At 61.1% G+C, this 12,862-nt stretch overlaps 1 protein-coding gene across 1 annotated transcript; it reads right to left on the bottom strand.

The window, feature by feature from the left end:
- Positions 1 to 1,007: 1,007 nt before the first annotated feature.
- Positions 1,008 to 2,443, bottom strand: GADD45A (growth arrest and DNA damage inducible alpha). The gene is made up of 4 exons (XM_058842421.1): positions 2,277 to 2,443; positions 2,093 to 2,194; positions 1,807 to 2,020; positions 1,008 to 1,284 (listed from the first exon to the last, which is right to left on the bottom strand). The coding sequence occupies exons 1-4, from the start codon at positions 2,318 to 2,320 to the stop codon at positions 1,171 to 1,173; spliced, it is 474 nt and encodes a 157-aa protein (XP_058698404.1). The 5' UTR covers positions 2,321 to 2,443; the 3' UTR covers positions 1,008 to 1,170.
- Between the last annotated feature and the right edge of the window lie 10,419 nt (positions 2,444 to 12,862).

The raw sequence follows: 12,862 nt of genomic DNA, 5'->3' as shown, positions 1-12,862 counted from the left end.
GAGTGACCCCGTGCCACTGTCCCCAGAGCCCTGGGCTCGGGCTGGGTGCCCTGGGCAGTGCCAGCAGCAGCAGCAGAGGGTGTGGATGTTCCTGTCCCAGGATGCCACCTGTGCCACTGCCTGTGTCACTAAAGAGCCTGGCACCAAGAGCTGGGGGTGCAAACAAATCCCAGGGCTTTGCAAGGAAACACCGGGACAGGTTTTGCTCCTCCAGGGAATCGCCTTTCCCTGCCAGGGAGGAGCTGCAGGAGCGTGGAAACCTCGGCAGCAAAACCCTTTTTTTTCCTTTTTTTAAGCTCCAGTTGTGGCAGCATTCAAGCCAAATAAATAAATAACAAACATTCCCAATATTTCCTGCAGCACTCGGCTGCTTTGGCGTTTAATTGCTTGGGAGGGGCCGGGAATGAACCCACACTGGAGCTGCACAACAGGACCTTGCCCGTGGCCAGGACAAGGAAGCAGCTGCTGCTCAGCCCTTGTGCCTGTGCACTCCTGGAGTGAGGAAATAAAAACCTGGGCCAAAGGTTTGATTTTACACTTTATTTCAAAAAAAAAAAAAAAAAAGAAAGCACAAAACAAGAACACCAGAACCCCAAAAAACACTCGAATTTCAGACAATTATATTAATGGTGCTGCTTTTGCAGCCAACTGGGAGATTTGTGGTTGCAGACCAACTGCACGAGGGCACTTCGGTTCTCAGACCTCCAAGTATAAATAATTTTTTCCATCAATATCAGAAAATAACTTATTATTATTATATATCTTAGCATAAAAACGTGAGAATTAACATCCCAAAAATACAACAGCATTGCTGGCAAAAGGCCTCGATTAACCTTGTTTGCTCGTTAAGGTGTTTAAAGCAGGAACTTTAAGTGGCACTTAAGGACAGAAAGAGTGAGGAGGATTCTCGTGAGGGCACCCTGGGCACGTCGGGCTGGGCTCATCCCTTGTTTTCATCCCGACTCCCACGCTCTGCATCGCTCCACTGCAGCCAAACCCCCCCCCACGACATCAGTTTTAACTTTATTATTTTAGATCTATTTTTTTTTTTTTTTAAAAGTTGTTATTGTGTTTTATTTTTCCTCCCTCCCCCGGGGGAATCCTGGAGCCGGGGCAGGGAGTTCCTTCCTGAGCAAGTGGCAAAGGCTGGCAGCGGGGCCGGGCTGGGGGTCACCGCTCCGGGAGGTTGATCACCGGCACCCACTGGTCCAGGTACCGGCTCTCCCGGCAGAAACACATCAGCTGGCTCAGCGCTGGATCCTTCCACTGCGACGCCTGCGGGTTCTGGAAAAGAGACGGCAGAAAAAAAAAAAAGCTTCAGCACGGCAGCAAAAACAAGCCGAGCGTGGAACGAGGTGGGGGGAGGAAAAAGCACAGCAGAAAGCCCAGGAGTGTGAATCATCTTAAATTGCTGGCGAGGCGAACAAACAAGTCAGGCCTGGAAGCGCGTGAGGAGTTTAGCTTTGGACTTTGGGGCAGAGTAGGGAAGGGGGAAAAAAAAAATAAATAAGAGGGAGAGATAAAAGGGTGGAAGGGAAAGAAAGAGGGGGGGGGGGGAAGAGGAAAAATAAAGAGGGAAGGGGAAAGGAGGAAAACCAAGTAAAGAAAGAGCAGAACAAGAGGAGAAAGAGGGTGAAAACAAAGGAGAAGGGTGGGGAAATCACAGCGGAACGAGGGGAGAAGGCAGCCCCGCTGTCCTCGGGTCCACGGGTTCGAGCCCCGGGCGCGGCGGTTCGGGGAGCCCGCGGGAGCGGCGGGGTGTCCCCCCCCGGGGGAGCGGCGGGGTGTCCCCCCCCCCGGGCTCACCGTGACGAGCACGCAGTGCAGGTCCGCGGGCGGCTCGGGGCCTGCTGCCGGCAGCAGCAGCTCCGCCAGGCGAGCCGGGTTGCTGACGCGCAGGATGTTGATGTCGTTCTCGCAGCAGAAGGCCCGCAGCAGCGTGAAGTGGATCTGCAGCGCCGCGTCCCCCGCCTCCTCCTCCTCGGCCGCCAGCAGGCACAGCACCACGTTATCGGGGTCCCTGCGGGGCACCGCCGTCACCGCGGGCGCACCGGGCGCGGGGCACCGGGGGGTACGGGGAGGGGACACTCACACGTTGAGCAGCTTGGCCGCCTCGTAGACGCCGAGGGTGAGGCTCCGCTGGCTCAGCGCCTTGCTCAGCACCTCCTCGAGCGCGTCCCCCGCCTGCTCCATCCTGCGCCGGGACACGCGGCACCGGCCGTCACCGGCCACCCCGCGCCGCTCCCCGCCCGGCCCCGCCGCCCCCCCGGCCTCACCTCCCGGCGGCGCGGCGCTCCCCGGGCAGCTCCTCCAGAGTCATCACGGGGCCACGGCCGGACAGCGGGCTGGGACAGCGAACACCACCGAACACCGGGCTCGGACACAGCCGGACACCGGGCTCGGACACCGGACTCGGACACCGGGCTGGGGCCGCTCCGGCCGCTCCGGCCCCGCCGCCTGTGCCGGACAAAGGCGCCCCGCGCGCGCAGCCCCGCCCGCCCCGGCCAACCCGCGCCGCCCTTATTTGCATACCACGCTCCCATTGGCTCATGCAAATGAGACCACGCCCACTTGTTGCACGGCCCTGCCGGGCCTGAACTCGCTCGGAGCGACCGGGACCGGGAATGGAACCGGGAGCAGGACAAGGACACGGACACTGTCATAAACCAAACTGCTCCAAACCCATCCAGCCTGGCCTTGGGCACTGCCAGGGATCCAGGGACAGCCCCAGCTGCTCTGGGAATTCTATTCCAGCCCCTGCCCACCCTGCCAGGGAACAATTCCTGCAATCCCAAGATCCCATCCAGCCCTGCCCTCTGGCACTGGCAGCCATTCCCTGTGTCCTGTCCCTCCATCCCTTGGCCCCAGTCCCTCTCCAGCTCTCCTGGAGCCCCTTCAGGCCCTGCAAGGGGCTCTGAGCTCTCCCTGCAGCTTCTCCTCTCCAGGTGAGCACCCCCAGCTCTCCCAGCCTGGCTCCAGAGGGGCTCCAGCCCTGGAGCAGCTCCAGGGGCTCCTCTGGATTCTCTCCAGCAGCTCCAGGTCCTCCCCAGGGCTGGGGCAGCTCTGCAGGTGGGTTCTCACCTGAGATGAGAAGTGGGACACAATCCCTCTTTCGATGGATGCTGTTCTCTGCCTCCACAGGGATTGCTCTCTTGGAATGATTCTTGCAGGGAGCAGCGCTGCTCCCAGGACACAGCTCCACCAACCTTCAAACACAGGGACAGAGTTTGCCACAGGAAACAGCTGGGGCTGCCCCTGGACACCTGGAAGTGTCCCAGGCCAGGCTGGATGGGTCTGGAGCAGCCTGGGACAGTGTGAGGTGTCCCTGCCATGGCAGGGGTGGCTCTGGGTGATCTCTAAGGTCCCTCCCAACCCAAACCAGTCTGTGGCTCTGTGATCTCTCCCTTTGCAGGTTTCCAAGAACTCGGTGCTTCTCCGGGAAGCTGCTCCCGCTCCAGATGTCCCGTGTCAGCCCTGCAGACCTCCGGGGAGGATTTCTCCTGACGGCTGCTGTGTCAAAGCTTTCTCAGCTGTTGCACCCAAAGCCCTCCGTGCTCCCACAGCCGGTGCCAGAGCTCTTTCCCAACCTGGCTGGCACATTCCCAGCGGCTCCACGGAGCGGGGCTGTGCTCGGGACCCTTGGTGGTCCCTCACGGAGATTTTGGCAGTGTTTTCCTGCGGCTCCTGGATGGCAGGAGCCAATTTCCACAGCAGAAAGCACGATGCCAAGCTCCACGGCCCTCCTGCCAAATCCCTGAATTGGCCATTTGGGAAATGGGATGTCACAGAATCCTGGCACGGTCTGGCCTGGGAGGGACCCCAGGGATGGTTTTATTCCACCCCTGCCATGGCAGGGACACCTCCCCCCATCCCAGGTTTCTCCAAGTCCTGTCCAACCTGGAACACGCCAGGGACACATGAAAGCGTTTGTGCAGCCCAATAAAAGGGTGATTTCCTTATCCCCCTGTTGGGAACCTCCCGGGGGTTTGTTCTACAAGTGCCCCCGGCCCGGCTCTGCCGCCTGATGAGCCCCGACACGACTTAACGAAGCCCACGGCGCCGGGAGAAAGGGGGGAAAAGCCCTTTTTGCATCAGGTGGAGGGGTGGCAGATGGCCGGACCGCAGCAAAACAGGTGGGAGCATTGTGTGGTGACCCTCCGAATTAAGTTCGCTTAATTTGCTGTATCTCTATTAGCAACTGCAGACTCCGGCTCCGCCCGTGGCTCCGGCCCCGCAGCCCCATCTGTGCCGGCCCCAGAGCTAAATCTGTCTCGGAGGCAGCTGGGAAGCAGCTGAAGCCTCTTTTCTCTCTCCTGGGCAGCTCCCGGAGCGGGCAGGCGATGCTCTGGAACTGCGCTTTCCCTGCAGCTTTCCCGGCCGGCCGCAGTTTTGCTGTCTCTCGCTTTTCCCCGAGGAGCAGCAGGGCTGCTGGGGACCCTGGGGCTGCGGGGACAGTGGGTGGCCGTGCTGGGGATGTGCTGGGCAGCCCGGGATGGAGCCGGAGCCGCAGTTGTCCCTCCGTCAGCTCCCAGCTGGCAGCTGCTGCTAAACCTTCCTTTCATCGCCTGCCAAAAGCGGCCGGGGTGTTTTGCTCTCCCCCTGCCCTTTAATCCTGACTTTCATCATTCTCCGGGCTGTGCCTGCCCTCCCCTCCGCGTTCGGCATCACCGAGGGGTCGGGAGCTGGGCCGGGCTCAGCCCCCCCAGGCTCTTCCTCCCACCTGCCACATCCTCACCCCAAAAGTTCTCCGGGCTGCGGGGTTGGGCTGCCCGTGGTGGGAGGCGGCTCGGAGAGCAAGGGGTTAACCCCCAGGGATGTGGGAGATGCCCACTGGAGCCCTCGATGGGGGAGAACGTCTGGGCCAGCTGGGGAGGTGCTTCCTGCACGTAAGAGCATCGAGTTGTTTAATTTGGGTTTTTGGGAATGAGACCAAGCATCAAACAGTGCCGCTGAGGGGTGACAAAGCCCCGTCCCTGCCGGGGCAGCCGGCCAGGGCCCTTCCCAGAACTGCCTCCGGGTGGTCCCTGAGCCCCCGGGCCGGTGCCGGGGGCTTCTGCTCCCTTTCCCCTCGGCTGCTGTCCTTGTTCGGGTGTCCCTGGTTCTCTCTCTCGTTTCCCTGCCTTGGCCCGTCCCTTGGGACCTCTGTCCAGCCCCTCTGCTGCAGCAATTCCTCGGTGTCCGTGTGCCGGGACAGCCCAGCCGTGCCCCGGGCACCCCACGCTGCCCGCGGAGCGTTCCCGGTCCCCTCTGGATCTGCTGGATGCCGAGGGCAGCAAACGCCAGCTTGCACATTCCAGGGGCGGCCTCTGCTCCAAGAGTCGCTGTTTTCCCAGTGCCACCAGTTCCGTGTCACCGAGCTGACCCCAGCGCCCCAGCTCGCCGCTGTGTCCGGGCACATCCACCTGCCCCGAGCGGGACATCCCGCCCTGGAGCCCTGCAGGAGCGGACCCAGCCGGGAAACCTCGGCTTTGCCTCCCCGTGGAGCGGGGCAGGAGCCTGGGATTGTCCCAGGATCCGGGGCAGTCCGGGATTGGCACTCCAGCACTGGCAGCACAAGAGCAAAAACACATTTTCCGCCTGTTTTCCTTGGAGTTCCTCCATCCCCGCCGGAGCTAAAAGCGGGGTTCAGCTGCGGCCACCCCTGCTGCTGTTGAGGGTTTGACTTTGGCCAGACCTGGGAGCGCTCGGGGCAGCCGGGAAGTCTGGAGCCGGCTGGGTTTGGCTCTGGAGCTGGGCACGGTGCCAGCAGCTTTCCCAACCTCCCGGGTCACGGGAGTGCAGCTGAGCCCGGCTCGGTGGCACCGACCCCAAAACCCTCTGCAGGCTCCTGGCTGGGGGGAACCTCTCCCAAAGGTGGGAGGGGATTGGGGGGGATCTGGGATGTGTTTATCCCAGATTTATCCCGGCCGCTTTGCCGGCACTCAGCACATTCCTGCTGCCCTCCGAGCTGCTGGAACGCCGCTGGAAGGGAGCTGGGGCTCCCCGGCACAGCGAACACAAGCGGGAGCCTGGGAATGCTTGGATGGCTTTAAACTGAAGGAGGGGAGCTGGAGATTGGAGATTAGGAGGAAATTCTTGGCTGTGAGGATGGGGAGAGCCTGGCAGCTGCGGCTGCTCCTGGAAGTGCTCAAAGCCGGCTTGGACGGGGTTTGGAGCAGCCTGGGGTAGTGGAAGGTGTCCCTGCCTGCTCCCCAGGGAAGTGGGACTGGATGAGGTCTGAGACCCCTTCCAGCCCAAACCATTCCATGATTCGGTGATTTTATGGCTCTCCCACACCCTGGGTAGCTGCTGGAATCTCTTTTCCTTCCCCAGCCCGTGAGTTGCTGCCCCAGTAAATCCCTGCTCGGCTCCCAGCAGCTCCTCATGCCCCTGAATTCAGGGCAGCAGAAACCTGAGCTGCTCCAGGCAGGGACATTCCCTGTGCCTGCTGCCCCTGGCCCTGGGTGCATCCCTCCATCCCTTCTCCCGGCAGGATCAGGCGGATTTCCCAGCCTGTGCACGCCGGCCACACGTGGCTGCTGTGGGAATCACCCGGCCGGGCAGCGCCGGGCGAAGTCCGGGATCGGGGCACAGAGAGCTGCAGTAAAACGAAAACAAACTTTGTCCATTTAATGGCAGCGTGGGCCATAAACCAACGCACGAGAGGCATTTCCGTGAGGGAAATCTCCTACACCAGGAGGAATCATCTTCCCCCATCCTGCCTCCCGCGGGGAGGTTCCCAGTTCCCATTTCCCCGGGATGGGCAGGGGGAAGGTTGGACCCTCCCAAAGCAGCTCCCAGTCCTGCTGATGGAATCAGGGGTGGCTCGGCCTCCAGGCACTGTTACCTCCACTGGTGCTCCTGTGGGCAGCGGGGAGCTCGGGGGGGGATGTTAAATCATTAATCTGAATTAATTTTGTCTCCTGTAAATGCATGGAGGGGGAAGAGTGTTTGGAAAGCAAAGGGGAAGGACCTTGGAGTGAAGCCCAGAGTTTGGTGGTCATTGCAGTAAAGATAATGAAAGTGAGGTGTTTATTTGAGAGCAGATTTTAAAATATAAATCAAAATATAGAATTTAAAATGTATATAATGCTTATGAGACCCTATTTCAGAGCTGCCTCCAGCCCTGGGCTCCAACAGCAGCAGCACCTGGAGCTGCTGGAGAGATTCCAGAGGAGCCCGTGGAGCTGCTCCAGGGCTGGAGCCCCTCTGGAGCCAGGCTGGGAGAGCTGGGGGTGCTCACCTGGAGAGGAGAAGCTCCAGGGAGAGCTCAGAGCCCCTTGCAGGGCCTGAAGGGGCTCCAGAAGAGCTGGAGAGGGACTGGGGACAAGGGATGGAGGGACAGGACACAGGGAATGGCTGCCAGTGCCAGAGGGCAGGGCTGGATGGGATCTGGGGCAGGAATTGTTCCTTGGCAGGGTGGGCAGGCCCTGGGATAGAATTCCCAGAGCAGCTGGGGCTGTCCCTGGATCCCTGGCAGTGCCCAAGGCCAGGCTGGATGGGTTTGGAGCAGCCCTGCCTCGGTTTGGTCCCTGCTCACACACGGACACAGGGACACGGACACAGACGGGAACGGGGATGGGGACAGGGACACAGGGACAAGGAGACAGAGACAGGAACGCAGGGATAATAACACAGGGACGGGACGGGGACACAGGGACACACAGACACAGGGATAGGACAGGGACACAGGGACAGACACAAGGACAGGACGCGGACACAAGGACAGGACAGGGACACAGGGACACAGGGACACAGGTACAGGGACACAGGGACAGGACAGGGACACACGGACCCAGGGACACGAGGATAGGACAGGGACACAGGGATACACAGACACAAGGACAGGGACACACAGACACAGAGACAGGGACACACAGACACAAGGACAGGACAGGGACACAGGGACACAGGGACACACAGACACAGGGACAGTGACACAGGGACACACAGGGACACAGGGACAGGGACACACAGGGGACACAGGGACACAGGGACAGGGACACACAGACACAAGGACAGGACAGGGACACAGGGACAGGGACACAAGGACAGGGACACACAGACACAGGGACACAGGGACACACAGGGACACGGGGACAGGGACACACTGGGACACAGGGGACACAGGGACACACAGACACAGACACAGGGACACAGGGACAGGGACACACAGACACAGGGACACAGGGACACAAGGACAGGACGGGGACACACAGACGCAAGGACAGGGACACGGGGACAGGGACACACAGGGACACGGGGACAGGGACACGCTGGGACACAGGGGACACAGGGACACACAGACACAGACACAGGGACACAGGGACAGGGACACACAGACACAGGGACACAGGGACACACAGGGACACGGGGACAGGGACACGCCGCTGCCGCTGTCGCTCCGGTGCCCTCTGGCGGCCGCAGCCGGGAGCTGCCGGGGACATCGCGGCTCTCCCGCGGCCGGAAAACGCCTCGGGAAAATTTTATATTTTAAATGTAGTTTTGCAGTAAGGAAAAAGAGAACGATGCTCCAGCCTCTCATCCCGGGATCCTGGCGTGGAGAGCCTGGTGGGAGCAGTGGGATCGGGCTCCGTTTGTGCTGAGCCCCTGCCGCGCTGTGGGGCTGCAGGCTGGGGGCCACCGACACCCCAGGGACCCGCTGGGGATGGAGCAAGGAGAGGGGCAAGGGTGGGAAAACATCCCACGGAGGATGGAGGAGGCGGCAGGAGCGGTGGGAGCAGGCTGCGATGGAGCTCAGGACATCCCATCCTGGTGGCATCTGCACACCAAACCCGTCCAGCGGCGCAGGGAGCCCCGGGGGAACGCGGGGTTTGTGCCCAGAGCCCAGAAGCTCTTTAGGAGGAATTAGAGGTGATGAAAGAAGCAGAAAAATGCAGCAGCAGGTGCTCCGGGGCAGCTGCAGGGAGCTGCTTCCTGCCTGGCCTCATGGAGCAGCAATGTCCCGTGGGGCAGGAGCAGGGCAGGGGATCCCAACATCCCTGGATGTCACCGTGCCACTGGGATGGGGGTGACACTGCTTTCCACCTGCCGGGGAGGGGTGAGCACCTGCCAGGCCAAGCCTTTAACACGAACCTGTAACCAGGATGATTTCTATTTCTTGAGAAAATTCACACATTTTTTCTTTTTTTCCCCAGTTTTCTAATTCGAATGAGGATTATCTGGAACGAGGTGGCCTTTAAGGTCCCTTCCAGCCCAAACCATTGTGTGATCCAATGACTGCGAGCACGGATTTGTGCCGTGGATGGGATGGGATGCCCGCAGTTCCACTGGGGAGTGCTGCCCTAGCAGAGCTGCCAGCCCTGACACGAGGCTGAAGCACTCAGGGATGAATCCTCAGCGTGGGGAGGGCTTGGGTGGGGTCCAGGAGGGATGGTGGGATCCAGGTAAAGGTTCACTTCCCTGGCAGGAGCTCTCCCAAACACATCCCAAACCTTTCCACCTCCTCCTGAGGCATTTCGAGGCCGAAGCCTTGGGGACCGTGTGTGATGGAGAGCCGGGCTGTGGATGCTCAGCCTGTGAGAGCCTCCTGTGCTCTGCCCTGAGCTCCAGCCCCTCCATCCCCCCAGAACATCCCTGGAAAAAGCAGCTCTCTGCACCCCAACATTCCCAGCTGTCCAGCCCTTTATCCCCCTGGAACATCCCTGGAAAAGGCAGCTCTCTGCACCTCAGCATTCCCGGCTATCCAGCCCTTCTATCCCCTTGTAACATCCCTGGAAAAGGCAGCTCTCTGCACCTCAGCATTCCCGGCTATCCAGCCCTTCTATCCCCTTGTAACATCCCTGGAAAAGGAAGCTCTCTGCACCTCAGCATTCCGGCTGTCCAGCCCTTTCATCCTCCCGGAATATCCCTGGAAAAGGCAGCTCTCTGCACCTCAACATTCCCAGCTGTCCAGCCCTTTATCCCCCCGGAACATCCCTGGAAAAGGCAGCTCTCTGCACCTCAGCATTCCCGGCTGTCCAGCCCTTTCATCCCCCCGGAACATCCCTGGAAAAGGCAGCTCTCTGCACCTCAGTATTCCGGCTGTCCAGCCCTTTCATCCCCCCGGAATATCCCTGGAGAAGGCAGCTTTCTGCACCCCAACATTCCCGGCTGTGCATCCGCTCCGGGCTGAGGATGCACACAGAGCCTGCCCGGGCTGCAGGGCACCTCCCGGGATTTGGGATCCCCTGTGGAGGGCAGGGGATTGGGATGGGCTGGGGCAGTGGGGACACTTCCCAAGCTGCCACCCGAGCCCCAGCTGAGCCGAACGTGCAACAACAGCCCCGGGGCTTGTTGGAGACGTGAGGCTCGGGCACGCCGCTCGTTAGCTGTAATCAGCCTAATGAGTGGGTTCGTGGCGGAGCAGCAGCAGAGGCAGCTCCGTGACCTCCTTTGGGGCTGTTTGATCTGCCCGGTTCTGCATTTCCTCACCCGGGCCAGCTGCTGCTGCAGCAGCTCCGGCCGGGCACGCGTGGGGCCAGCGCTGCCGGGGACAGCCCGTGGGGCTGAGCCGGTGCCCTGCTCGGCTCCTGGGAATAACAGCCTGGGAATAACAGCCTGGGAATGATAACAGCCTGGGAATGATAACAGCCTGCTCCGTGACTGACGGCAGGGATGGCTCTGGCTCACGGCCCCAGCCGGGCAGGGTGGCACAGGCGGTGTCGCCTCCATGCCCGCATCGTGTGGGGTTTCTGTGCTGGAGCTGCCGCTCCTGCTCTGCCCCAAAATCCCACCGAGATCCTGGAGTTTGTGCCAAGCCCGTTTCAGTCGAGCACAGCAGAGAAAGGGGGGGCTCAGCTGAGTGCTGGGGAGCTGATGATGGGGTCACTCTGTGAACCCCTCGGGGGGATCTCCCCTCTTCCCCGGGGTCCTGCGGGGCCGGGCTCCTCCCAGAAGAGGCAGGAGAAGCAGGCGGGAGGATCAGGCTGGGTAAGGAGAGCTGGGGGCCCTGCCCCATGTGCAAACAGCACATGGCTGGGTGTTCCCAGGCCGGGCTGCTGGCTCGGAGGGCTTGGCTCAGGTCAGGTTTGTGTCAAACGCATCTGCAGGGACAAGAAAAACCAAACACCGGGGCTGGGTGGTGTTTGGGACAGGTCCTTCGTGTGAGGAGGGCTTTGGGTGCCAGAGGGGATGGGTTGCACTGATCCCTGCTCCAGGAGGGTTATCCCAGCGCCACGAGGCTCAGGGTTCAGCGGGTGCGGCAAAGAGCTCAGCCAAGCTCCGGCTCCTCGCTCTCCTGCAGCTGCCAGGTGGGAAACTGCATCTTCCTTAACTCAGCCCTGCCTTGGCCGTGCCCCAAAATAAACCTGCACTCCTTCCTGCCCTGCCTTGTGCTCCATAAAGCAAAAAAAGACCTTTTTTATTTGTGTGGAAGATGAACTCTGTGCTCCACACAGTCGCTGGAGGGGCAGGCTGAGGATGGTGAGGGTGAGCAGGAAGGATGAGGATGGTGAAGGTGAGCAGGCAGGATGGTGAAGGTGAGCAGGAAGGATGGTGAAGGTGAACAGGCAGGATGAGGATGATGAAGGTGAGCAGGCAGAATGAGGGTGATGAAGGTGAACAGGCAGGATGAGGATGATGAAGGTGAACAGGCAGGATGAGGATGATGAAGGTGAGCAGGCAGGATGAGGATGATGAAGATGAGCAGGCAGAATGAGGGTGATGAAGGCCGGGCAGGGTTGCTGTGGGGTGACTCAGGGCGCTCCAGCTCCGCAGCAATTCCCGTGGATCCAGCAGAGCTGCCGGCTCAGCAGCCCGGCCCAGCTCCCTTGGCCACCCTCCACACCCCGCGGCCGCTCGGAGCTGGGTGCACAAACAGGACGGGCTGGTTCCCAGCACGGAGAGAACGAGCTGGGCTCGGGGACAGCAGTGCCGAGCACAGCTCCATCCCCACCATCACATCCCCAGGGCCACCGTGGCTGGATGAGGGTCTCCTGCACAGCCCTGGTGGCGGTGTCACCATGGGACACATTGACACTGGTACCCCAGATGTTTCCAGTGCCGCAGGGACAGTGACAGCCCGGATTTTGGCTGGTGAGGGTCCAGGGCAGCGAGTCAGCCTGCGGCAGGTGCTGGAGCTCCTGTGCACATTCCATGTGTTCTCATCCCTGGCAGCCCCGTATCCCTCTCAGGGACCCGATTCCCTCAGCACCGAGGCCTGTGGCAGTGGGTCAGGGTCAGCAGGAGCTGCTCCAGGATGGGCAGTGGGGAAGGAGTCTGGGACTCCCAACACCGAACACGCACCCGTGGGCTGCCCCACGCCCGGCTGCGATCGCGGTTTAACGCGTTCCCTTTTCCTGCCGCCCACAGGGCTGCGACACCGGCACAGCCAGCCCAAAATAAAGTGACACGGGGGGAAAAACCACGGCATCTTTGCCTTTGGCAGGCAGAGCGGGCTCTGCTCCAGCCGGTGCATTCCCGTGGCCGTGGCGGTGCCGGTGGCGGGTGCGTGGGAGGTGGCAGCGGGCACAAGTGCCGTGTCAGCTGCCCCTGGAAGCAGAGGCAGCTTGAGCTGGCAGGGAGGAGCAGATTTCTGCTCAGACAGTTACCAGCCTGCCCAGCAGGCTCCACCTGGGCACGTCCCGGTCCTCCCAGCACTGCTGCTCTTGGCCCTTGGCTGTTTCGTGGAGACACCTCCTCGTTTTTCACCCCTAGCTTCCCCTAGGAATGACCCTGGGAAGAGCTGCTGTGGGTGCTGGAGGGGCTCGGGGGGAGCACCTGGTGCCCAACAGGAGCTGAGCCCAGCAGTGATGGGTGCTGGGATGTGGAGGCTCCCCTTGGTCCCACATCACTGTGATCCCAGAGTGCCTGAGCTCTCCCGAGCTTCTTAGGAGGGGAAACATAATTTTCTCTTTGTTTTTTCAGATTGGGAAGGCAAAGC

The sequence above is a fragment of the Poecile atricapillus genome, chromosome 7, assembly GCF_030490865.1.
Source record: "Poecile atricapillus isolate bPoeAtr1 chromosome 7, bPoeAtr1.hap1, whole genome shotgun sequence".
Lineage (NCBI taxonomy): Eukaryota > Metazoa > Chordata > Aves > Passeriformes > Paridae > Poecile > Poecile atricapillus.
The sequence above is the reverse complement of the archived record's forward strand: the minus strand, read 5'-3'. Positions and strand labels throughout refer to the sequence as shown.

Bases quoted from the DNA above. Each gene is read 5' to 3' on its own strand.
- GADD45A (XM_058842421.1), bottom strand. From the start codon at position 2,320: ATGACTCTGGAGGAGCTGCCCGGGGAGCGCCGCGCCGCCGGGAG. The intron at 2,195-2,276 runs GTGAGGCCGGGG...GTCCCGGCGCAG, and splicing joins GAGCGCCGCGCCGCCGGGAG to GATGGAGCAGGCGGGGGACG. The intron at 2,021-2,092 runs GTGAGTGTCCCC...GGTGCCCCGCAG, and splicing joins GCGGCCAAGCTGCTCAACGT to GGACCCCGATAACGTGGTGC.